This window comes from Apostichopus japonicus, chromosome 16 (assembly GCF_037975245.1).
Source record: "Apostichopus japonicus isolate 1M-3 chromosome 16, ASM3797524v1, whole genome shotgun sequence".
NCBI lineage: Eukaryota > Metazoa > Echinodermata > Holothuroidea > Aspidochirotida > Stichopodidae > Apostichopus > Apostichopus japonicus.
Genome location: NC_092576.1, coordinates 43,043,835 through 43,070,478, shown reverse-complemented (window position 1 = coordinate 43,070,478; position 26,644 = coordinate 43,043,835). Strand labels below are relative to the sequence as shown.

Sequence of the window (26,644 nt, the reverse complement as noted above, 5' to 3'; positions counted from 1 at the left end):
GTGCAATCAGTTGCCTAAAGAAATGCAGCACAATACTTTACTCATAAATCATATATGTTACATTATTGTTTCTTTATGAATTCAAATTAGCTAATTATGCACATTGATCATGTAAATGAAGTGACTGTCTAATATTCTGTTATGCTATTCCTTGTTTTCACAACCTTCGTTTGAATACAGGTTTCTTAATGTTTTGACACATTTTACAGTCTTCCTTGAAAAGAGGAATACAACAGTATTTCAATGATGTATATGGGCTTATAATTAAGGGTTATTACTGTCTAAAATTAAAGTAAAACGCGTCATAGTTTGCACATATTTAATGAGTTTAAGAGTATATCTTTCAAAGGTAAACTTTATTCTAGAAAAAATCAACATATTTTGAATGACATTATCACATAAGGTCTGTGTACTGCATACGTGGCAAATTGGCGAGGTGTCCATAGTACTAATGGACTATGTTATATGTTACATAGTAAAATTCTCAATTAATCAATTAATTTTACTAAAGTAGACACAGATCCGTTTGCACCAGTCTTTTGTAACTTTTAAGATCGAAGTATTTGTAAGTAGCCAAAGCACGAACACAATTTAGGAACATTTTATTTACCGTGCTCTGAGTATGTGTACGTGATCGCGGCAAAAATGTTGATTGCTACAAACATGCAGAGCGTGATTGAAAATCATATCTACGAAATGCTGCTAACATTTTTTTAACATAAAGCCTTAAATTTACAACAACAAAAAAGACCATGTTCAGTCAGAGTAATTACATCCGATATAACTACGAAGCAAGAACTTGATTTTGATCAGCATTCTGATAAGTTACATGGGTGTATAGTCAAATTAATTTATGATTAAAGGTTAAAAGTAATTATTCAGAGATGTTTATATACAACATCTAAATTTTCAAACAATACGTGCTAACCATGTTTGTTTATTATCAGTACAAAATCCATGTTATTTGTGTATATGCTTTCAAATTTTTTTTGTCGGTGACGTCGTATTTAAATAATGATAATAAACTTGCTTTTGAGTTTGTTTCTTTCTTTCATATGCCAGACTAATCAACAATTCAATTTCGTATTATTACTATAACATTACATGCTTTATGTACACTAAAAGGTAGCTTCGTACAAATCATTTATATCAATTATACAGTTTGCACCATCGATCGTAAGAGGGTGACAGCAAACTGCTAAAACACTAACCATTCAAAATATCAACAGTATGGAGACCCATTGATATCTCGAGTAATCCATTTATTGTCTTGACTGTGGAACTTTACAAAGAATTTGCACCTAAAGTAATTCACCTTCATTTTTATTTTACATGAGAAACTACAGACCTAATATAGATGCCAAGTTTAATCCCGTGGACATCAAACCAGATGTGGAGAAGACAGTGAACAGTAAGTTTGAAAGCTGAACAATTTGCATGCATTGTGTGTTGTCTAATTTTTGCTAGGCTGTTGTATGCACAATCCGTGGTACACTGTGGCGTTTGCAATTTTATTTGAGAAGCCATCTTTACATTTCTTTGACAAAATCACGTAACATTGGCGAATTAAAGGGGATATCATAACATATATTGACAACATGATATCTGATGGAAATCAAACTTTTGAAAGTGAAGGGATTAAAAGATCATTACGTTATGATCAATAAGTAAAAAATGTTTACGTTCATATCCCTAACATATCAGTTGTTATAACATTCTATCACATATGAAGGAGTGCTTTGTGTGCTAGTTTTATCTTCTTTCTTTTTGCTCATGCGGAGGAGCCAGTTAGTTTGAGGTGTGTTTTTCTCACCAAAACGTTATAAGGATATTTGACCTACGTTTCTTGAACTTCTACGACTAATTGTTCGCATAAATTTGCCAATCTGACACTAACTTAATTAATTTGAGATTGGAACCAAAACAGTTCCTTAAGTTATACTTTTTTGAAGGATTGTAAGACCAATTAAATCTCTTTCATTTTACAACATCATAACACTAACTACCACTACTACTACTACTCTAGCTACTCTTACTTGTCATATCAAAATGTTTATTAGTTTCGTTTCAATGAAAATTGAAACAGAATGCAGTGTTTTGGACCCGCAACTGCATATTTTCTGTATCATTAATCACGCAATTAAACTACCATTTTTCATGAGCCTTCGCCCCTGAACCCCCCTAAGGGGTCCCACCTTGAGTCCACCGGGGCCTTAGGCGGGCCCCTGGACCCCAAACCATTATGCCCGCACCCTAGGCCTATCTGTGCTCTGTAAGTTTGCTAGGCGAACATAGACAAGAAATCGGCAGTTGTTTGAAATGTGTTTGCAGGAAATTAAACAAGGTTTGTCAACGCTGCAAGTTGAAGTTGATTATAATTCTGACGTTGAATTGGTGAATCGAGTGTGGTTTTATTAATCTGGTATCTTTTGTAAAGTGAATAAGTTAACTTGACGTTAACTTTTTTACATTTTGTTTTACAGGTCAATAATGGCAGAAGCGGAACCCTCACAAAGCACCGGGAACGACACAGAGAAAAACCCTGCAGCAAGTAAAAGAAATTCAGTCAAAATAAAAACAAATTGGCCTACATATTTATTGTTTTCTCTGTCCTTGCATCAAAAAGACTCTTTACTTAAAGACAATAGCTACATTTTTTGGGGTGTTTTTTCAGCAGACATACATTTTAAGACATAACTGAGCATGCAGCAAGACGGGCAAGGGTTGTGTGTACATTCATATGTTCAGGTAAGCAGTTCATAAACGTGTATGCTCAGTGGACTGCATTGTAAAGATTTCTCTCGGAACGTACAGTAAATCTAGTCATTTACAATGCAATAGCCATAACACAATTGTAGTATACCATTCATTACTTGTCCTCAATCTCGAGTACAATTTGTACCTGTGTACTGGAGTATTTGCTTGAACTTTTCTAGAATAACTAAGTGGACACAACATTTTTACGACCGATTAGACTTTCTCGTTTAAAACATAGCCGTCAATAGCATCACCAAACTTTTTCAAATATTCTAGTCTTTTGCTGCACAAGAGAGAGCATCATAGGCCGTGTATTTTTAAAGTAATTTGCCCACAACTGGTCACATTATACGTCATATATTTGAGAAAAAAACACATTCAACTTGCAAGGGTGTCTTCAGTGAGTAGAGGCAGAGAAGTAAATATTGGACTAGGGTAGAAGAGGTTCACTGTGTGTGCTAACCATATCCTATGCAAACCACTCTTAGCTGCATAGTGCAGATGGAACAATTAGGATTAGGAAATTCTAGAATTAAACACTGACTTGTTTCTAAGTCGCAGGTTTTGGTGGTTTCAAAGTCGACCTACCTGACCATTGGCCTCTTCTTGTGAGTCAACAATTATCAAATTGCTTGCCTTCAAATCTGGAAAGATTGATAGAAACGATTGATTTGAGACACATGTGTGTAAGTCAATTTGAGTCAAAAGCCTTTGAGCAATAATTAAAATTTCCGCCTTGCCCCTGATGAAAACCTAACGATTTTACAGATACATAAACCAGCCTATTATCACAGACTGGTACTAAATTTGCTAACAATATAGGTAACTAACTACATGGGTTAAGTAACGCATGGATGCAAATGTCGTGTTTGAGTTATGTCATGGTAGTAATATTTATACATTACGACAGTACACAAACCCAATTAACTTTTTTGACTGACAGCATGACAGTTCAGCACATGTGGCAAAATAGTGAAAAGCAAACAATAACGTTCAACTATCGATAACCTGTAGTAAAGTTAAGTTAAGTATCCTTTTGACGTGCAAAAAATCTTTGTGTCGTTACTTGTAATTGCGTGAGAATATCTTCTCATACTTATGTTCGCTTTAGCTTGATGTTTTATTTTCTTTAGTGTTAAAGTTTATGTTGGGGAGGAAGGTGTGGGCGTTTTTCATTATTGTACATATCGTTTCCATCACGCAACTATGACTGCATGTCTTGTTTATCATGCAATCTAAAATTCAACAGCAAACAAATGTTTTAAAGAACCTCTTTGCATCGCCTTCATTTGTTTCTGTGTCGCAGGTTTTGGTCGTTTCAAAAACGATCTAGCTGATCATCTGGACCATCAGGTGATAAGGAAAATATCAAATTTCCTTGGATTAAAACCTGGAAAGATTGAGCGCATCACGAGATCCCAATCACCTGGACATGACATGGTGGATCTTTTGTGGAGTCGACAAGATATTACTCCTTCTAGTATAACAAATCTTGTAAACATGTTACACCAATTGAATCTGTCTGGTCTCGCTGAGAGCATACAAAATTCTTTCCAAGCAACAAAAGGCCAGAGTCTTCCTCTTGAAGGTAATTATCTGTTCACAATATTCATGTCATGCTTAAAGTAACTCACACAAGAGACAAAAAGTCACCAAAGTACTGAAGATCGGGCTATATCATGAACAAGTGTTGCCCTAACTGGTGGCTTTGATAACAATAGCGCTCATTTTCATAGATCCCGATAGGCTTTGAATAACTTGAATATCTAAAATGAAGGATTTTAGGTTGAAAACAAGACAACCAGATAAAGGAGAAAATGTGTGATGTCTCGGAGTATCATAATAAAAATAATTTAATAACTTATCCAGTATGTAACAGGGAGCTAACTAGAAAATAATAAGTCCCTATATATATATATATATATATATATATATATATATATATATATATATATATATATATATATATATATATATACATACATATATATTTGTATTTACTCTGTTCTCTGAGAAAAAAAAAGATCATTGACTGGGATTTGAAGAGAAATGCGGCTTTTGTAAATACATAAAATGAACTTCAACCGAGGGACAATAAATAAATAAGAGGTAAACCCTTTGTCTGCAGCAATATTCAAAGTGTATTAATGAAATAACGTTACCTATATGCTCTCCATAATAATTGTTAGATGATAATTGTCGATAGTGATCTTGTTTATTCATTGTGTTGCGCGTTTTCATAGAAAGCAAGCATATTTCAAACTACTCTGGACTGCACTTGTTTATATATTATATTAGGAGTGTACGAGTCAGAATGAAAATGCTCAAAACTGCATTTTCTGATAGCAGCCAATGTCCTCCTGAGTCAACAAAGGAAAGTAGGTGTGTGGGTGTGCGCGTTTGTGGCGGCAAGCTTGTTAACACGATATCTGCAGAAGAGAAGGTTCTACCAACTATATGTTTGGTTTATTGCAGTACCACATTACATACAAAAAGCTCATAAGGGTTACCAGGAATCAAATCGTAAAAACCTTGTAAACAATATGTCAAGGTTAACTTAGGTACATCTCATTTTTTTAAATGTATATAGAAAAACACATTGAATACAAGAAGCCAATAGTTTTGGGGGAGATCAAAAGTCATTTAGGGTCACCAGATATCAAATTGTATTAACCTTTTAAACATGATATCTCACGTAGGGAAGTTTCGGCAGACCTCACATTTTACGTGTAAAAGTACCAGATTAAGTTCAATAAGCTTAATTTTTTAGTAGAGTTCAAAGGCCATTTGGGGTCATCATATGTCAAATTGTGAAACCCTTGTAAACGATATCTCAATATTGGAGTCTTGGAAAGACCTCATATTTAGTGTGTAGAAGTACTACATTGAGTAAAAGAAGCCTATTGGTTTTTGGTTTTTGTAGAGTTCAAATGCCATTTGAGGTCAACAACACAGAAACGCATTTCCTTTACTCCCTTCTTAACTGTCACTCTACACTAAAACACATTCCTAAACCTAAAATTACAACAGAAGCTTGAACAGCTCACATATTTGGTATGTAAATTTACCATATTGAGTACTTGAAGCCTGAAGTTGTCGGCGGAGTTCAATAGTCGTGAGTTCACCAGTTTCAATGAAGGCAGCTGACATATTTAGTATGTCGATGTATCTCATTTACTGCAAGACACCTGTTGTTGAGGTCAATAGTCATTTATAGGACAGCCAGTGCCATTGTGAATTTATATACATTACACTGTTTCCACTGTATTAATATGATCAAGTATGCTGTACACCTTCCCTATACATTATGTCATGTTAAATGACTCATGGGATTCATGTTACATGCCTCACGTTATATCATCGAAACCACAATGCATTCTTGCCATTCAGTTTTATTTTTTAATGTGATTGCGTTATAGAGACGATCCTAATGAATTGTAACGGGAAATGTCGTTACCAAGTAAAAACAGTAAATTACAATTTCTGTCCGTAGAATTCCACATTATAATATTCTATCGAGTACCCACAGGCTAAGTGACGTACAACGTCTGCATGTTTTAACAGTGGACAGACAGGTTAACCATCATATGAGAGCATGCAAGACATGGAAGTATTGCCACAGGGTGATGATCACGTTCTTTCACTAAAAAATGAACTATATAGTTACATTGAGAGTTCCACACTCTATAGAGTGAGATGACGGAATTATGTAAAATGCCCAATGCTATTGGTAGAGACTAGTGTTTTTTCTTTGTTTGATATTTAGCCTAAAGCAGCTCTTTGCGTCCCTTTCTATTATTTTCACGATGCCATAACGACATACATAACTAGCCTATCACTTTGCCGGCTTCGTTAGCAAGCCAGTACACCAATATGTACTACAACACTATACTGTGTGTACATTGTATATGGCAGTGATACAGGCGCAGCGTTTTCGTATTGCTGTGAATGAATCTATTTTAAGCAACGGCTCATAAATAAACATATTAGATATGAAGCTACTCAGTCAGTTGGGACAATTTCCTACAGTCAGTGCGGGCCTTCTCATGATTCGTTATATGGAAGAGAGAGAACAAATAAAGCCAACAAGTATTCTGAAACTTCTGAGTGCGCTGAAGAAAATGTGTAATTATGAGACCGTGGAACGTGTAAAAAAGCTGTATGAGGAACATACAGGGAGACTCCCAGTGATGGTCAGTCTAAGGCTCAAGAAGAAGGTACTGTAACCTAAAGCATATCGTTTTATTTGCATGTTGATGTAGCTCTGGCAGAATATAATGCGCATTACTCATATCGATTTACTGCGATTTACTAGGATTTGATACAATCTTATTGGTGAGTCGGTTATTTATTAAAAATATGTGAGATCATTTACAAATCACCATGCACGGAAGGCTGTTCAGAAGTTTTTCGGATATATTAAGCTCTAAGGTATCACACTCAACTTCAACAGAAAGTGGAGTTTGAAAAAAAAAATATAGCTAGAATTGTATTGCTCGTTTAACAATTGAAGATAAAAAGTTTGCTTGTAATGATAAAGCAAGGTGATAGGGTGTATAATGTCTTAGTAATACAGATTTTCAGTGATATAAATTTGGTATTCTCGATGATAAGGTCAAAGCCGTTTACAATACATCTGAATATGATATTTTACTATAATTCTTAAGTAATGCTACACATACAAACTTCAATGTCTCATTGCCTCATTTTACAAACAAATTCACAGTGACTTTGTGTGACTTTATGTAAAAAACAAGTTTCTGGCTATTGTTCAATGAATGGAACGAGACTGAAAGTGTGTACTTTTTGAATCACTGACCGCAGAGAAGACAACATATTCCAGTTAAATGCATACTTCTAACTTATCCCATTTAAAAATGGCTTTATGACAATTTTATTTATCTTTTAATTCATAATTATATGCTAACTTCTTCGAACGAGGGCGTGTTTTAAAGTGTTTGAGGCCGATAATGTTTCGGTTTTTGTTTTGATTCGTTGCGCCTGAAATTTGTATTCTTCTTCCGGGTATAACTGTAGTAAATAGTTTAGATTATTGTGTCTAGGATCCCGACCGGAGCCGACTTACAACCGGCAAATTCATGTCCAGAACCAATCTTAAGTCCACGCACAGTGCCTGACTATTCATGATTGTTGCGTACAGTTGTTATAGTCGTACAGTGTGGGACGGGCTGAAGATGACACTTCCGCACTGCACAATGAATTGTAGACAATTGTTATCTTAGCTTGTGTGAAGATCTGCTCACTTGTAATACGCTATTTTCACCACGTTTCTCACTACAGGTAAACTAAAGATCTTCAAGAACTCTTTAAAACACACATACGCACGGTGGTACAATAGGATTCAGCCAATCCCATACGTACGAGGCAATATATACTGCGTTCATGATATATATGTTGAGTCTGGCTTAGAGCTTGTGCACCAACCCTCTTTCTTCAAAAATGACTCGCAATCATTTGAAGAATCAGGTTTAGTGAGTCTGAAATCTTACCGAGACATTTTTGACATTGAAACAATTCCATCTAATCGAATCTTATTAGAAGGAGACCCCGGTTACGGGAAATCAACCGTTACTCTTCAAGCTGCACATGACTGGTGTTTGGGAAATGTTGCATCACCACTCAAAAATGTCGCTGTTTTCATTCTACTTCCCCTGAGACGTCTGGGAAATATTTCTTCAATATTTGAAGCTATTCGTGTTGTCTTGATGCCAGCGGAATCACCTCTGACGAAAAATGATATCCCGGAAATACTTAGATACAGTTTATCTGTGGTTATCGTGTTTGATGGATATGATGAGTATCCAGATAAGAATAGTGTTATAGAAACTGACATTATGAAGATACTCGCTGGAAAGATGTTTCCTAATGTCAAGGTTGTGGTATCCACTAGATCATCTTCATTACCAACATACTTAGATCCCTCCACTGTTACTATTAGATTGACTGGATTTGATGAAAAGTCCAGGGATGAATACATTCGACGAACAGTTACTGGTGGTGACAAGGAAAAAAGTAGACAGATAACAAATGCTCTGAACAGCAGTCCAATTCTAAATGATATTTGCCAGGTGCCGATGTTCTGCGTCCTATTTGCCCATGTTGCCAATGATCAGAAAGGTGTTATCGAGTTTAGTTCAGTGACGAGTTTCTTTAAGTACGTGATAGACTGTTTGTACAATCACATGTGGAAGAAAAATCTTAAGGAACCAATTCCCCAGTCAATAAGTGAATACTCTAAGCTGAACAGACTTGCGTTTGATAGTCTCACTGGGAAAACTCAAATGATTTCTTGGCCCAAACGTTCCTTCATCGAGACAGTTGGAACGGGTTGCTATGAAGAACTTTTGAACATCGGCATTCTTATCGTAGATGAAATTCATGAGATAATCAACGAACCAAAAGAATATGATATTCATCACATTAAACAAATTGAATTCGTACGTTTCTATCACAAACTATTTGCCGAATGGTATGCCGCTAGGTATTTGTCGTCGTACGCCGGGAGCTTTTGGCCTTTCTGGCTTAAATATAACTTGAACAAAATTAATCCTATCGATCTTCAATTTGTGTTTCGTTTTGCTTGTGGACTTAACAAGAAAGCCTCGAGCAGAATAATCAAATATTTGAAAAGTGTGGAAGGAGGAGCGTCCTTTGCATCTCTATGTTTTTTTGAACAGCCAGATGATCCAGAGGAGGTCGATGAAACTGTGAAGGGATTGTGTTCTGATGGCATGATAATACGATCTTCTGACAGCAGACTCTTACAAAGATCAAATATACAGCTACTTGATATCGCATCGAGGAAAAAGGTACTCACAGGTTATTGCCATATGTTGCACTGTTAACGTTAAGTGCCATATTCTAAAAATGCAAGCAATGGTGTATTCTGTATTTATGATTCCACCATTGTGTGATGTTGGTGGAATATAGGCCTACATTGCATCTGGGTGCCAAATTATCGCAAAACGAGCGTGGCTCACGGTGATAGATGTTTAAAAATGATTTCGAACAAAAATAATCAACGTAAGTATTAAATGTATTGGTTTAAGCTAATGTATAACACACGCTAACAGCATCAGGTAGTGAACATTGGGCATGGTTTTATATATGGAATATTTGTGGTGTGTGAATCGAGTAAAAAATAATGATTTTTTAAGGTTTAAGAAACACATATTATCAACAACAGCAAGAATTGAAGATAATTTATTTATACTCAATTGATTGTTTCAAAATATTTCCAGACAATAAATGTATTTAAAATATGAATGTATTGAAATCCAATGTAGCTTTAGGAAGCAACTGTAGCACACTGTTGCTTTTGGTTGTTACCTTTTGTCAAATACATTGTACAGCAATAAAAGACAGTATGGACTATGGTGTGGCAGATACCGAAGTGTTTATGTCAAACTAAACGTTACACGAAGAATATAAACAATATAAGCCATCATATTCACATGCAGTTTTATTCGCATTAAAATTAGTATTACACATCTTAAAACCCTTACAATGCATACAACTGTTCAATAAAGCTATAGAAGCTGCCAAGAACGAAAAACAAAAACAGCCTATATAATTAAAAGACAAATGATTTGGGCTCAGCTGTTTACGTATTTCACTGGTCAAAATATAATTGTCTGTTCAAGCAGTTGATTCATTCCAAATTAAAATTCGTTAAGATCCCAGTCAAACTGTCTTGTTCAAGGTACATATGTTAGTAAACTACTACAACATTAATTAACCAACGCGTCTGTATCCAGATTTGGCTTGAATCACAAACTTGAGTTACATGTTAGATATGAAAATGTGATTATTTGTAAGCCAACATTTTACCGTAATTATCTTTAGATCCAAGTACCCTGCCTCCAACTTGACCAAAGTTTCAAGGTAGCACACCAAAATGAGATAACCCTGGAATCCGGACTTAGTGTTCCCGTGCTATCATCAATTGAGAAACTGATATTCACAACACAAGCAGAACACGAAATTTCCCAGGAAAACATGTTAGGAGTGGTCAAATATGTACAACGGTGTCTTCAGCTGAAAACCTTAGCGTGAGTAAACAGTTCATAACAATAATAATGGGTCATATTTAAACGCTTTTATATGGATTAATATAAATAGTAGTAATGTGAATAACTTCTTTGAATAAAGGTAGTTCATTATTTTACAAGCTACAGTTTAATTCCTGTTAGTTCGAAGTACACAAATGCCTTCTTGGAAATACTTTATTGATGATTTCAATCTGAGTGTTGTTGTAAAGTTTTATGTTCGAACATGTGAATGTTCTCTTCCCCGTCACGGATGTCATTTTCAAGCATTCGCCTTCATGCTGTTACTATAAATACATAATGTAAAATTTGTTTTTATTTAATCACAGATTCCATGGTAAATTTATATTACCTCTGTCCCTAACAGTAGAGACATTGATATCGAACATGAATTCAAGAAGTATTACTGGTAAGAATATTCCACAGCATAAAAATTTATGTTTATAAATTTAAGATACTACATTTCATGTATTTAATTATCGATTCATATCAATGAACAATTCAATTCGACAACAGAATGTTGAGCAATTAACGCATAGATGTCGATGTCGTTTCAAAATTACTAAAAATAACGTTTCAAACTTACATGATTATTAACTTTTCTTTCCAGTATTCTGGCAACTTTTGGAATATGTCTTTCAGTTAGATGTTTCCTCTGGAAAATGGCGACTGAGCTCAACTGATTCTTTGACTTCCGGTGTAAGTTCATGGGTAACATGTGTATATATATGGGTAATATATGTATATATATATATGTATATATATTCCATAGCAAATGCATATTCAGTGGAAACCAAAATGTATCAAGTGTTCAGTAATGATGCAGGACAACCATAAAAACAATTAGGATATTATACATTATATCCAGCACAGCACAAGGATTTACTTGGATTAATGTTGATATTACGCCGTGTTAGATGAGAACATTGTCTTCATATTCTGGTAGTGTATGTCATGATGCATTTGAGACTTTTCTGTAATTGAAATGTCTACTACTCACAATGCAGTTATTGTATTTCACAGTAAGAAGAAAACTCGACGAGATTATCTATCCACGACATTGAAATCGTCTATTTTGGAATGAAACAACTTGGCAATGAAAGACCAATAGTGTAGGAGCTTTTTTTCTCTCTTATTATTACTGCTGGAACTAAAATCTCTGAGCCAATGGTGTCTTATTTTGATTTCTTAACAGTTTGTTGAACCCGAGGAGGATTTTGGTATGTTGAGAAGTGTTTGTTCCGGTGAAATGGCACTTAGATGTACTGATAGCAGACTATTACAAAGAGCTAAAATTCAATTTCTTGAGATTGCATCAAGGCAGAAGGTAAACTGGTTTCATTTCAAAATTGTAACATGCAATTTTAAAACATATGAAACAATAGACTCGATCGGGACCTACTAAAATGGTAAAATAAACTCCATGTTTCAACAATTCTTTTGAATATTTCTACATTAATTGTATTAACAGATAATTGGTGGGGTTAATTCATACTGCCATTTAGTTAGCTGATGGTTTCTAGCGTGATGTCTCTCCTTCGGAAAAGTAGCAATTAAAAACTTATGTTAACACTTTTACCCGGGAAACGTAACAAACATGACATGTTTTCATTAAATAAATATGACAACATAACATCCAATTAAAATCCAGTTTCCTAGTCAATGGGTGTGTTGCACCGAACAATACATACTCGCTTACAAACTTAATTCATACAAATGTGGTTTCTATCTTTATCAAGATTCCATTATCCTGTCTGGTACTCGATACATTTCTTGAAGCGGACCAACACAGTATAACTCTGGAAAATGGAAACCATGTTCCTGTACTGTCTACTTTAGAGGAAATGCAAATCAGGACGGAAAAGAGAATTGAATTCACACAAGAACAAATCGTCGGGCTACTTTGTTATGCCCAGCAATGTCCAAAATTGCAGACAATTTCGTAATTTAACAAAGATTATATTTTATAAATGAGAAAAAAAATGATTTTACATACTTTTATTCGAGAATTTAAAATGTATGTGACATGTGTGTCTAATTATTGATTTATTTTATACCTGCTTAGCTGATGTGTACATTAAAACTTAGGTATTGAACGTAATGCATATTGGTTATTTGGATGTTGATATGATCATACTCATCAATAATACAAAAAAATAAACGATAGTGAAAACGAGCATATATATCATAACAGCTAGGCGTGCATAATGTATTTGTAATTAATTGGTTAATAATTGATAAAATTGCAACAAACTTTAATTAAGAAGAAACAGCATAGTTTATTGAGGATTTTTTTCTTATTATACTGATAAAGTACGGGTTTTTGTCTTTCTACACAGATTCATCGACTGCTTGGTGCCTTTGTGTTTTCCAAACGACTCCCTTTGGCCTTGTAAATCAGACACACTCAAAGGTGAGAGAAATTAAAACATGACCATCATGCAACGAAACATTATGCAATTATTTTGAACTGAGAATACAATGCGAAGGGAAAGAAATTTTTGCAAATGTTTTCACTAACATGGAAGAACAGCTTGTTAAGTTTGAACGTATTCATAAACTGAAGGTAGAGACAATGCAAATACCAATTAAAATTTATATAATGTTCACCGTACATATATGTTCATTGCTCCACAGTCTTATGGAAACCAAGGGAACATGAATTTGACTTAAATTTCACTAGAAGTAGATGGACTTTGGTATCCCAGGAGTACCTGGCTCTTGAAGTACGTATTTGTTAAACTTCAAAATAAGTAGTAGTTGGATTGGTCTTGCGAATAGTATTAACAATACCAATCTACAAGATCAGCTGAGTTTTGTTGCATTTCCATTCCTCTTTGTATAATTCTAGAAAAGATATGGCTTAAGCATCTCATAAAACTCATGCAGGGAATTTGTATTTTTACAGTCTTATTATAAAACCATTGCACTTATTGGCAATGCATCACATACAAAGTGTCCCGCCATCAGTACTATGCGTGTGTCTGTACAAAAAGAGGTCATTGCATCTTTTCGAAGACATTGAGTTTGTCTAGCCGTAAAATACCACGTGTGACATTACCAGTTCCAAGATAGAGCGGTGTGTAAGGAAGTTACTTTTATTTGTAAACATTGAGGAATTAGAGACATATCTGACAAACATATTTTTTTTGTAAATCATTGAGAGATGAGATCGTAAAAACAATTACACAACAATTGAATTTAGACGGATACAATTAAGTTTGCATTATATATGCTTATGATGTGTACATTAATAGGACAGTGCGGGAGGGGGTGGGGGGACTTTTTGGCCTTGAAAATTGTATCAAGTTTAGATTACATAATAACTTACAAGAATGATATGAAAGTGTCTTTAAAACAATCAAAATCAACTTTTCCTTTAGACCATCCATTTGATACTGAGCATATACTAAAATATTCAGAATGTATCTATTCATTTACATGTACAGACTAAGGACCAGCATAGTCTAACCAAAATGTGTTCCGGGACAGTTACTCTGCACACTAATGATACCAACGAATATCATAGGTCTGTTATACTGCTACTACAAATTGCAGCGAGTCAACAAGTAAGATACCGTCATGTTATGAAATGTTGCTTGAATATTGTTAAATCCTCTACATTTTGTTCTTTATGTTTAATGTTAGCTGCTATGATTATTCATCTTCCACGTATGAAACGAATCTCAAATTCCTACATGTTATGTTACATGTTTTGTATACTGTTACAGGTAAAAAAGAAATAACGTATTCAAACAGCTTTTAATTAATGTAGAACAAACATGACGAGATCAATCAGAGCATTTGCTATGCAATAATATTGAATTGACACGAAATACAGTCAGTCAAAATGGTCTTTGCGAAGTTTGATGAGCAGCTGAGGAAATATGATCTTGAAGTAAATATAGTGGGTAAACGACTATATTTTCCAAGTCACAATAAAACTATAACACCAAATTTAAGCAATGGAATACAAGAATACTTTCTCTGTATGTAATGTCTGGTTATGCAAATTAGTTGCGTGCATATTATACACAACGATGACCGGTGATTAATTCCAAATTACAATTTGTTTAAATCACCGTCAAGTTATCTTGTTCAAGATAGTTGCTGTTCATATAAGACTACAACATCAATAATCAACGAGTCTGTATCCAGATTTGGTATGAAGAACAATCTTGAGTAACATGTATTGTAAAGAAAATGTGATGATTTGTAAGCCAACATTTCACCGTAATTATCTTTAGATCAAAGTACCCTGCCTCCAATTAGACCACAGTTTCAAGGTAGCACAACAGAATGAGGTAACCCTGGAATCCGGACTGAGTGTTCCCGTTTCATTATCAATAGAGAAACTGGTATTCAAAACACATGTAGAACACGAAATTTCCCAGGAAAACATGTTAGGAGTGGTCAAATATGGACAGCGGTGTCTTCAGCTGAAAACCTTAGCGTGAGTAAAGAGTTCAAAAGCATCATAATGGATCACATTTAAAACGCTTTAAATGAGTTAATCAAAATATTAACTGTGAATAACTTCTTTGGAAAAAGGTACTGCATTTTTTACATGTAAGGAGTGGTCAAATATGGACATCGGTGTCTTCAGCCGAAACCTTAGCGTGAGTAAACAGTTCATAAGCATCATAATGGATCATATTTAAAACGCATTTACATGGATTAATCAACATAATAACTGAGAATAACTGTCTTCTTTAAAATACTTTAACTTGTTTTTTTCAACATGAGTGTTGTTTTAAAGTATATGTCGAACTTGTGAATGTATTCTTTCTCGTCACGGATGTAATTTTCAAGTATACGCCTTGATACTGTTACTATACATACAATATGTTGATTTTGTTTTTATTTAATCACAGATTCCATGGTAAATGTGTATTACCTTTGTCCTTAACCGTAGAGACATTGAAATCAAACATGAATTCAAGAAGTATTACCGGTAAGAATATTCCACAACATTTTAACAATATGTTTTATAAATGTATAGTATGTTTTAACTACAATTCATGTATTTAATTATCGATTCATATCAATTAACACTTCAATTCGTCAGCAGAATGTTAAGCAATTTACACATATATGAGGACGGTTGGAAAACTACCAAAAAAATGTTTTTAAACGTTATCAAACTAAAATGATTCATAACGGGTTTTTTCAGTATTCTGGCAACTGTTGGAATATGTCTTTCAGTTAGATGTTTCCACTGGAAAATGGCGACTGAGCTCAACTGATTCTTTGACTTCCGGTGTAAGTACATGGGTAACATGTTTTCTGTCATATGAATGTCATATAAATATTTCATAGCAAATGCATATTCAGCGGTAAACCAAAATGTAGCAAGTGTTCAATAATGATTCAGACTAACCCTGAAAATATTAAGGATATAATACAATATATCCAGCACAGCACAAGGTTTCACTTGGTTTAATGTTGATATAACGCCATGTTAGATGAGAATAATGTCTTCATATCCTGCTAGTGATGATGCTATAAAGACTTCTCTGTAATTGAAATGTATACTTACTTCCCTTTTACTCACAATGTAGTTAGTGTGTTTCGCAGTAAGAAGGAAACGCGATAAGCATGACTATCCACGACATTGATATCGTCTACTTTGTAATTAAACCAGCTGGATGTAAAATACTAATAGCGAAAGAGTTTTCTTCTTCTTATTTTTTCTGGGATTAAAGTCTCCGAGTAAATGGTGTCTTACTTGGATTTTCTTAACAGAATGTTGAACCCGAGGAGGATGTTGAGATGTTGAAAAGTGTTTGTTCCGGTGGCATGGCACTTAGACGTACTGATAGCAGACTCTTACAAAGAGCTAACATTCAATTTCTTGAGATTGCATCAAGGCATAAGGTAAATTGGTTTAATTCAAATATTGTAAAGTTCAATTGCAAACATATGAAAAAACTATGGACTCGATCGGGATCTACTAAGAGTGGTATTAAAAAATTCATGTTGCAACAATTTTGCATATGACTACATTACTTGTATTAACAGATCATGGTCGAATCAATTCATACTGCCATTTGGTTAGCTGGTGATTTTAGCGTGGGGTCTCTCTTTCCGAACAGTAGCAATTATAAACTTATGTTTATACTTTTGCCCGGGAAACGTAACAAGCATGACATATTTTCATTATATAAACGTGACTACATAACATCCAATTAAAATCCATTCTCTTAATCTATGGGTATGTTTCATCGAACAATACATATTCGCTTAAAATCTTAGTTTATACAAATGTGGTTTATATCTTCATCAAGATTCCGTCATATTAATAAAAATTGATTTGATATGATTAGAATCCATCATACTTTTTTATTATGTAGAGTGTTAGCTGTTATTATTCATCTTCAACGTAGGAAACGAATCTGAACATCTGACATACTGTTAAGTATACTGTTACAGGTAGAGAATTAAGGTTCACGAATTAATCTAGAGAAAGACCTTGCGAGGTCATTCAGATCATTTGCTATGCAATAGTTTTTAAGTGACGCGAAATACATTCAGTCAAATTACTCGTTGGGTAGTTTTAAGCAGATGAAGAAATTTGACCTGAAAAGTTAAAATGGCTGGTAAACGATGATATTTTTCAAGTAACAATGGAATAATAACACCACTTTCAAATAATGAAATAAAAGCAGGTTAATTATATATGTAATGTCTGGTTATGCAAATTATTTGCGTGCATATTATATACAGGTCCGACCACGTAGCAGCATATTTCGACTTCAACACGAGCTATCAACGATAATCTGGTGTTAGTAACTCAACGAGTTCCATCCATCCGGGGAGGCGACAGCTTTGTCAAGTTATTAAATTGCAAAGACATATACATATATATATATCTATCGCGAACTGGTAGAGTTCTCACTGTCAACCTGCTTAGACTGAGAATCAACTTTCTATTTCTTCGATTAGTTGCCATCTCTTCTATAGTGTGAAAAAAATATGTAGTGTGTGTCTCTATTTTGTAAGAAAACAATCACCACGCCATCGCAACGAATCACTCCATATATAGACCATATAAGGCTAACATAAACGACATGGAATTATACATTGATTAGTATAACGTTACTTCCTTTTCTTACACTGGTAGAATTCCTTGAAATATATCACCGAATGTCATGTTTTTACACTATAGTAAAGTAATTACAGTATTATATTTTTGGGGCTTTGTTTGTTATTCTGGAATATCATGTGACATATACCGTGGTGAACAAAATAAACCTTTGACTGTGTACGGTTGTCTGGTAATTTCACAAATGTCTTTCCTTAGATTCAGATTACCAGTCTAATGTTGAAGTCATTTAGCTCAGCGGATCAGAATCATGTTATCCTGGAAAGTAGAAACCGTGTGCCTGTACTGCCCACCTTAAAGGAACTACAAATCAAAACTAACCTTGGGAAAGAATTTACACAGGACCAAGTAATAGGAATACTTTGCTTTGCACAGCAATGCAAAAAGTTGCAGAAAATTTCGTAAGTAATTGCATACCATTTACTGTTATGTGCTTTATATACGTTAATTTACTGAATGGTAAATAACCAACCGGAAAATTGTAGAACTTTTTCCTTGAATATAACATTTAGCTGGATGTTCGATGAATAAATACTTTCTGGACGTATATGCTTGTAGATAAAAATTATTTTAGCATTATAAGAAAAACTGATTTCTTCATTTCATAACTTTTCAGTAAAAATAATTAACATGACAGATATATCTCAAACATGACATCATAGTTACGTTATTAATGACAGACTACCATAAATGCTTAATCAATTAACACACTCACCACCCACAAACGTCCTTTTTTACAGATTCATTGACTGTTTGTTACCTCTGTCACTTCCCGTCGGTTCTCTTTCTCCTCTTACGAAGTTACATGACATTGAAGGTGAGAATACAGAAACAACTCAATGTGTAACTCATCGCAAACAATTTGTGATCATTTGTGGGATACTAAACGGGTAACATCCTTACATTTTAAAGGTCAACGGAGAATAGCATATCAGTTATACATTTACCTTATTATTATGTACACGTTTTATGTATATAAACATGTTTGATCTATAAACAAATATTTTCATGATTCTTCTACCCAGTTTCATGGAAACCGTCTAAACCTGACTTGCATTTAGATTCTTCCAGAGGTAAATGGGTGTTGAACTCCGAAGAGGGCATAACACTTGAAGTAAGTCTTTGACCACTCTCTAGAGTGCAATGATGCCTTGATTGTTCGTTTTAAATCATTAGTTTGGCAACATATTATTAAATATTTGTATAAAGGCAATACCGATATTCCAATTAACATTCACCTTGGCAAAAGCAAAATAGCACCGGACACGAAATTTTACTAGTTAATTTATATGCATATAATACAAATACTAGCTAATTTAAAATACAAACTGAACTTTCGATTCTAAATTACACTTTATGCCATTGGTGTACGTAATCTGAACAAAAATGAATCAGCCCCATTTTGATATATGGTACCATTTACCGGCTTTATGGAGGGCCATTTCAACGTTTGGCTATTTTCCATAAGCCCATTCCTTCGTACTCACACCATATTCCACCAGTAAGTAGAATACAGTGAAAGAAATGACACCGGTAAATTGTACCTATCGTAACATAATATTTGTACAATGTTTTCATTTTAATTTTGTTTTCAAGGCATTAAAGCGGGAAGCAAACGTAACTCACATTTGAGAATACGTTCATATAATATACTGCTATTTTAAACAGGTAACAACAGGAAAACTAGATTTGCACTATAAACGCATTTTAACTGAATTAAAAAAAATATAATTGCATTTACTGCGAGTAGAATTCACGTTGAGGACCATGACAAGTTTATTTCAACGTTGTATTACACCTCAATTTTGCAGCATAGCATTTTACTCCAATACAATACTAACATTGGTAATAACTTAATTCAATTGTTTAAAACGATCATGTTATTGATCAATTTTACTTTAAATACAGTTGAGCCACTCAAAAATGTCATTTATTACAATTCAAGTTTTGAAAATGTTTGGTTCGACAGATATACTTTCATTCATTCATTCATTCATTCATTTCACTTCACTTCACTTCACTTCACTTCACTTCACTTCACTTCACTTCACTCCACTTCACTCCACTTCACTCCACTCCATTCCACTCCATTCCACTCTATTCCACTCCACTCCACTCCACTCCATCTCATTCGATTCCATTAAATTCCATTTCATTCAATTCAATTCAATTCAATTTCATTCCATTCCATTCAATTCGATGCAATTTAATTCCATTCAATTCAATTCCATTCAATTCAATTTCATTTCATTCCATTCCATTCCATTTCATTTCAAATCATTTCATTTCAGTTCATTTCATTTCATTCCATTTTATTGGATTCGATTCCATTCGATTCCATTCCATTCCATTCCATTTCATTCAATTCAATTCAATTCAATACAATTCAATTCAATCCCATTCAATTTCAATTCAATACAATCCCCATTCAATTCCAATTCCAGTTCAATTCAATTTCAATTCAATTCAATTCCACTCAATTCCATTCAATTCCATTCCATTCCATTCCATTCCATTCAATGCCATTCCATTTCATTCCATTTCAAATCATTTCATTTCATTTCATCCCAGTTCAGTTCAGTTCATTTCATTTCATTCCATTTTATTCTATTCGATTCCATTCGATTCCATTCCATTCTATTCCAGTCCATTCAATTTAATACAATTCAATTCAATACCATTCAATTCAATTCAATTTCCATTCAATTCAGTTCCATTTAATTCAATTCCATTCCATTCCATTCCATTTCATTTCATTTCAAATCATTTCATTTCAATTCAGTTCATTTCATTTCAGTTCATTTCATTTCATTTCATTTCATTCCCTTTTATTCGTTTCGATTCCATTCCATTCCATTCGATCCCATTCAATTCCATTCCATTCCATTCCATTCCATTCCATTCAATTCAATACAATTCAATTCAATCCCATTCAGTTCCAATTCAATTCAATCCCCATTCAATTCCAATTCCAGTTCAATCCAATTTTCATTCAATTTAATTAAATGTAATTCAATTCAATTACATTCGATTTCAATTCAGTTCCCATTCAATTCCAATTATAGTTCAATTCAATTTCCAATTCAATTCCAATTCAATTCAATCCCCATTCAATTTCATTTACAGTTCAATTTCAATTTCCAATTCAATTCAATTCAATTCAATTCAATTCAATTCAATTCAATTCAATTCAATTCAATTCAATTTCATTTCATTTCAGTTCATTTCATTTCATTCCATTTTATTCGATTCCATTCCATTCCATTCAATTTCATGCAATTCAATTCAATCCCATTCAATTCCAATTCAATTCAATCATCATTCAGTTCCAATTCCAATTCCAGTTCAATTCAATTCAATTCCATTTCATTTCATTCCATTTTATTCGATTCCATTCCATTCCATTCGATTCCATTCCATTTTATTCCATTTCAATACAATTGAATTCAATTCAGTCCCATTCAATTCCAATTTAATTCAATTCCCATGCAATTTTAATTCCAATTCAGTTCAATTCCTATGTAATTCCAATTCCAGTTCAATTCAATTATCATTCAATTATCGTTCAATTCAATTATCATTCAATTCACATTACCATTCCCTTTCAATTCCCATTCCCATTCAATTCAATTCCAATTCATTTCCCATTTAATTCCCATTCAATTCCTATTTAATTGAATTCAATTCCCATTCAATTTCCATTCAATTTCTATATAATTTCTATTCAATTCCCATTTAATTCCCATTCAATTCAATTCCTTTCCATTCCATTTCATTTCACGCTCACAGCTTTCATTTGAAATTGTCATACTCAAGGGGCAATATTAATATATTATAACTTGTAGTTCTTCATATTTTTTTAAAGACGCCTCTATTTTCCTTCTCAGACTAACGGTCAAAACAGTTTACGACGTCTGTGTTCAAGTAATATGCCTCTAATGAGACATTTTTCTAAACAACGCCAGATGTCTACGATATTGCTCCTTGAAATTGCATCAAGTCACAACGTAAGTTAATTATTATAAAACACAGTCGAAAAATATCTTTACTTCAAGTTTATACGATTATTGCGATATTTTTAGAGTATTTATAAGTTTAAAGTTTGTCACTTGACAAATAAAGGCAACTCTAACCATTCTTAGAACGGTACATTGAATTCTTATGTGTCCATAATAAGCAAAACATATTTTAATCGATCAAAGGTTACACATCTGACCGAGATGATTAAATGTTATTTAGGCTCAAAGTTTCAGTGTCTTAGAAAGTGGTGTGTAACAGGTGTGACACGATTTCCCGTTATACGCAGCCCATGGTATCACTGATTGTAATAGTTCAACACCCCAACAACACAGAAAGAGCATACACCTCGATACGACATAGTGACGTCCTTCTTTGCCTCAAAAATATCAGCATAAACATATGTGATGATATACTGTCAAGGATGTATGGTATTCTGTACTATTAAACAAAAACGACAGCGGACCGTTCATTTATCTCCAAACGTTCGTTTCAAAAGTATAATTTTTCATAGAAAAAGAGTTATTAACGAAAGTGTTATTTTTCTTTTTCTGTTTTGGATTAAAAGGAAATTAATTTCATACGTAAAACTAATCTTGGCTGAATGTTATAGACGAGACAAGTTTTACCGACCTGTTATGTAATCTGGTACAGTAGGAATTTTTAGGAAGAATAAGAAAGCCCACACATTTTTAACATGTGTAAGCTTTCTTTCATCGTACCAGCAGTACATTCAACAATACACCTATTCCCAAATTCAAAAACAGCCGCACAGTGATCATCTTTAGTGGACGAAGTGTGTGGTGATTGTGATGTGATAGAAGATGGTAGTGTGGTTGTAAACAGCGTTCAGTGGGGACAGGAGAAGTCGAAAGGAAGAATGGTATTGTGTGGGGATTCACAGAGTTCTGCAGGGCGGATAAAGCAAAAAGGGTCAGGGTATGTTTGCCAGGTGCTAAATCCAGGATGTCAGTAAAAGGGTTAACAAAATCGTGTCAGATGAGGAGGTGGTTGTGGTGCAGGTAGGCACCAATAATGTGCAGAAGGAGTCACAAACCATTATTCAGTCTAGGTACCATGAGTTGATGTGTCGACTAGCATCAACCCGGGCTAAAGTTGTCATATGTAGTTTGTTGCCAAGATTTGACAACAAGGTTCTGTCAGATAAGATTGTAACTTTGAATGGTTTATTGTACAGTCTGTGTGCCGACTTCGGCTTCACATTTGTTGACATGTGGTCATCTTTCCAGGGTACAAGGGATTTGTTCACCAGGGATGGTTTGCACCTAGCTAATACTGGGGCCTCGTTGTTTGGTAGGATGGTGAATTACTCTGTTGAACAGCTATGTTTAAACTAAATTGGGGGTCGATGAGGTCAGGAATAATTTTGGATAAGGATTTTGTTCCTAGTGGAGGCGATTATAGGCGTTTTGAAAGCAAGAAAAGTGATAGTCATGGTTCTAACTTTAGGAGGCATTCTAAGGTACATAGTTTCAGGGATAAGCTGAAGATTGTCTTTACCAATGCTAGAAGTATTCGTACAAATTTTGCTGAATTTACTGTGCTTCTTCAGGATCTGAAACCGGATGTGTTTGGTATCACCGAATCTTGGTTGAAGGAGGACATTGATAGTGCTGAGGTTTCTCACCCGGGGTATGTTGTGTATCGTCAGGACAGAAGGGATACTCATAATGGGGTTGCTGGGGGAGTTTTACTGTATGTTAGGGATGACATTGTAAGTGTTGAGAAATCTCAGTTGCAAGCGGCTTTTGTTAATTCTGTCTGGTGCGAGTTGTCCACAGACAACTCCAAGAGGTCCAGGGACGTTATCACTGTGGGTGTTGTTTACCGCTCTCCTAACAGCAGCGATGATATGATGTCTTGCTGTTTGATTCAATTAGAAAGGCTGCTAAAGGTGATGTTGTTATAATGGGCGACTTTAATTTTCCTGATATTAATTGGATAGATGGTTCTAGTAGTAGGAAGGGTAGTAATTTTCTAGATGTTGTGCAAGATTGCTTTTTACATCAACATGTTACTTTCCCTACTAGGGGGGATAACATCCTGGATCTTGTTTTGAGTTCTAATCCAAGCAATGTTGTTGATTTGACGGGTCTAGGAAAACTAGGAACTAGTGATCATGATATACTAGCTTTTGATGTTGTTTGCACAGTCGTAAATTCTGTTAGCAATGAAAAAGTCCCTGATTTTTCGAGATCAGATACAGAGGCAATTAAAACTTTACTAAAGGGTACAGATTGGATTAATTTGTTTAGAGATATGAGTGCTTCTCAGTCTTGGATTTGTTTTGCTGATAAATTAAAGGTCATTATGGAGAATCATGTTCCGAGGAAGAATCGTCGTCGTAAAAGCAGTATGCCTCACTGGATGAATAAAAAAGTTAGATGTGCAATTAGGCAAAAACGTAGAATGTGGAAGTTGTTTAGGAGGACTTAATCTGAATCTCTTTTGGCCAAGTTTAAAATTCATCAGCTGAAGGTAGAATGCTTAGTCTCTGATGCAAAATTGAATGTCGAAAAAAAGCATTGCCCTAAAAATTAAGGATAACCCAAAGGCCTTCTTTTCTTATGTCAGGTCAAAGCAGAAAGTTAAAGATGCAATTGTTTCTCTTAGGGCACCACAGGCTGATATTATAGTTACTGATAGTCAGGATCTTGCAGATCTTTTGAACAACTATTTTGTGTCCGTTTTCACAAGGGAAGATACGAGTAGTATTCCAGATTTTCAGGGGGGCAGTGATAGGCCTAAACTGGATACGGTCTTATTTTCGGATGAGGTTGTCTTAAAGGAACTGCTTCGTCTAAATGTTCTAAAGCTTCTGGACCGGATGCAATCCATCCGTATTTGTTGAAGACTTTTGCACACCATTTCTCCGTTCCACTCTCGTTGGTTTTTAGTAAATTTATGGATGAAGGTTATGTTCCTAGAGACTGGAGACGTGCTAATATTACCCCAATTTTCAAGAAGGGTGATAAGTCTAAGCCCTGTTATTATAGGCCCGTTAGTCTCACTAGTGTAGTTTGTAAGGCCATGGAGTCTATTGTTAAAAGGTCTATGGTCTGTCACTTCAGCAGTCAGTCTTTGATCAGAGAGTGTCAACATGGCTTTTGTCCAAAAAGGTCTTGTCTCACTAATATCCTTGAGTTTATGGAAGATGTTACAAGTTCACTTAATAGGCAGAGGTCTGTAGATGTTGTGTTCCTGGATTTCCAGAAGGCCTTTGATAAAGTTCCCCACCAGCGTCTTTTACTTAGGCTGAAGAGCATGGGTGTCATTGGGAATTTACTGTCTTGGATCGGGAATTGGCTTGGTAATAGGGAACAGAGGGTGGTAATTAAAGGCTGTACTTCTTCTTGTCAGAACGTTACTAGTGGGTTCCACAAGGGTCTGTATTAGGTCCTTTGTTGTTTGTTGCCTATATAAATGACATCGACGGCGATATTTTGTGTAAAGCTAAGAAGTTTGCTGATGACACCAAATTGTATTCTGAGGTCTCTTCCAAAAGCGATTCTGAGAAATTTCAAGCGGATTTGGATAAGATTTTTTCCTGGTCTCAGGGGTGGCAAATGCTTTTTAATATTGATAAATGTAAGGTAATGGTGTGGAGTTACAGGAGGTTGAAAGAGACCTAGGTATCTACATTGACTCATCTCTGCAACCTTCTAAACATTGTCTTGAAGCTGCTAAAAGAGGTGATAAGGTTTTAGGTATGATCAAGAGGAACTTCAGTTTTCTGAAAGTGGACATCCTAGTTAGGCTTTATAAGCAATTGATTAGGCCTCATCTGGAGTATGCTGTGCAGGCTTGGAACCCTTACTTTGCTAAGGATAAGGAAGTACTTGAAAAGGTCCAGAGGAGGGCTACTAGGATGATTAGTTCCTTCAAGGGGGTTCCTTATTATATGCGTTTACAACTGTTGAATCTCACCACACTGGAGCTCAGAAGGTTACGTGGGGACTTGATCCAGGTTGTCAAGATTGTGTATGGTTTCGACAATTTATCCTTTACCGACTTTTTCTTGTTTGCTTAAAGTAGTTGTACTAGAGGTCATTGTCTTAAACTCCAAAAGTCGCATAGTAGGATTAATATTCGGCATAACTTTTTTTTTCTAATAGGGTTGTGAATGAGTGGAATGGTTTGCATGAGAAAGTTGTACTTGCAAGTAGTGTGAATGGGTTTAAGAATGCTTTGGACAAGCACTTTAAGCATTGTAATCGGGTCTGAGTGTCGGTGTCTTCAGTTTTTTTCTCTCTCTATAGGGTCCTTGATGGGGACTTAAGTGTCCCTCCTGATCCTTTTTTCTACTAAACTAAACTATCTCAGCACGTAGACGTATGTACACTATGTGTGGAGGTTCAGTGTGTTGCCTACTAATACGTAAACCGTGTACTGAGTCACTGCTAAGGGAATTACACGTGCATGGTTTGCTGGTGTTACTTAAACAAAGGTAATTGTAGGCTTGGCAAATTTTAAGTTAACAAGTATAGGCCTAGGCATGCTTAATATCAGTTGTCGTCTTTTTGTAACATTGGTCGTTGAATACAAATTGAATGAAGGCACATTCCTTCTTTTTATCACCGTGTCTGTCTGAACTGTTCCTGTTGTACTACATTGGTTCTTATTGAGGTTTGCGACAGAAGAGGTCAAAATGTTCGTGGAAAACATCAGCAGAGTA

The 26,644-nt window shown here is 34.8% G+C and overlaps 1 protein-coding gene across 4 annotated transcripts in view; it reads left to right on the top strand.

The window, feature by feature from the left end:
• LOC139983273 (uncharacterized) overlaps positions 1 to 26,644 on the top strand; it is a 72,443-nt gene that overhangs the window by 21,035 nt on the left and 24,764 nt on the right. For 3 of the 4 annotated variants that reach the window (XM_071996723.1, XM_071996724.1, XM_071996722.1), the window contains exons 2-21: positions 1,347 to 1,411; positions 2,484 to 2,551; positions 4,064 to 4,345; positions 8,059 to 9,587; positions 10,624 to 10,829; positions 11,156 to 11,235; positions 11,437 to 11,525; positions 12,022 to 12,153; positions 12,566 to 12,768; positions 13,166 to 13,239; positions 13,464 to 13,552; positions 14,276 to 14,395; positions 15,074 to 15,279; positions 15,701 to 15,780; positions 16,000 to 16,088; positions 16,572 to 16,703; positions 18,130 to 18,332; positions 18,672 to 18,748; positions 18,957 to 19,045; positions 21,819 to 21,938. In XM_071996723.1, the coding sequence (XP_071852824.1) occupies positions 2,491 to 2,551; positions 4,064 to 4,345; positions 8,059 to 9,587; positions 10,624 to 10,829; positions 11,156 to 11,235; positions 11,437 to 11,525; positions 12,022 to 12,153; positions 12,566 to 12,768; positions 13,166 to 13,239; positions 13,464 to 13,552; positions 14,276 to 14,395; positions 15,074 to 15,279; positions 15,701 to 15,780; positions 16,000 to 16,088; positions 16,572 to 16,703; positions 18,130 to 18,332; positions 18,672 to 18,748; positions 18,957 to 19,045; positions 21,819 to 21,938 (3,861 nt within the window). In that variant the 5' untranslated portion in view covers positions 1,347 to 1,411; positions 2,484 to 2,490. Of the gene's footprint in view, positions 1 to 1,346; positions 1,412 to 2,483; positions 2,749 to 4,063; positions 4,346 to 8,058; positions 9,588 to 10,623; positions 10,830 to 11,155; positions 11,236 to 11,436; positions 11,526 to 12,021; positions 12,154 to 12,565; positions 12,769 to 13,165; positions 13,240 to 13,463; positions 13,553 to 14,275; positions 14,396 to 15,073; positions 15,280 to 15,700; positions 15,781 to 15,999; positions 16,089 to 16,571; positions 16,704 to 18,129; positions 18,333 to 18,671; positions 18,749 to 18,956; positions 19,046 to 21,818; positions 21,939 to 26,644 lie in introns of all 4 variants that reach the window. The other variant, XM_071996725.1, reaches the window with a different exon arrangement.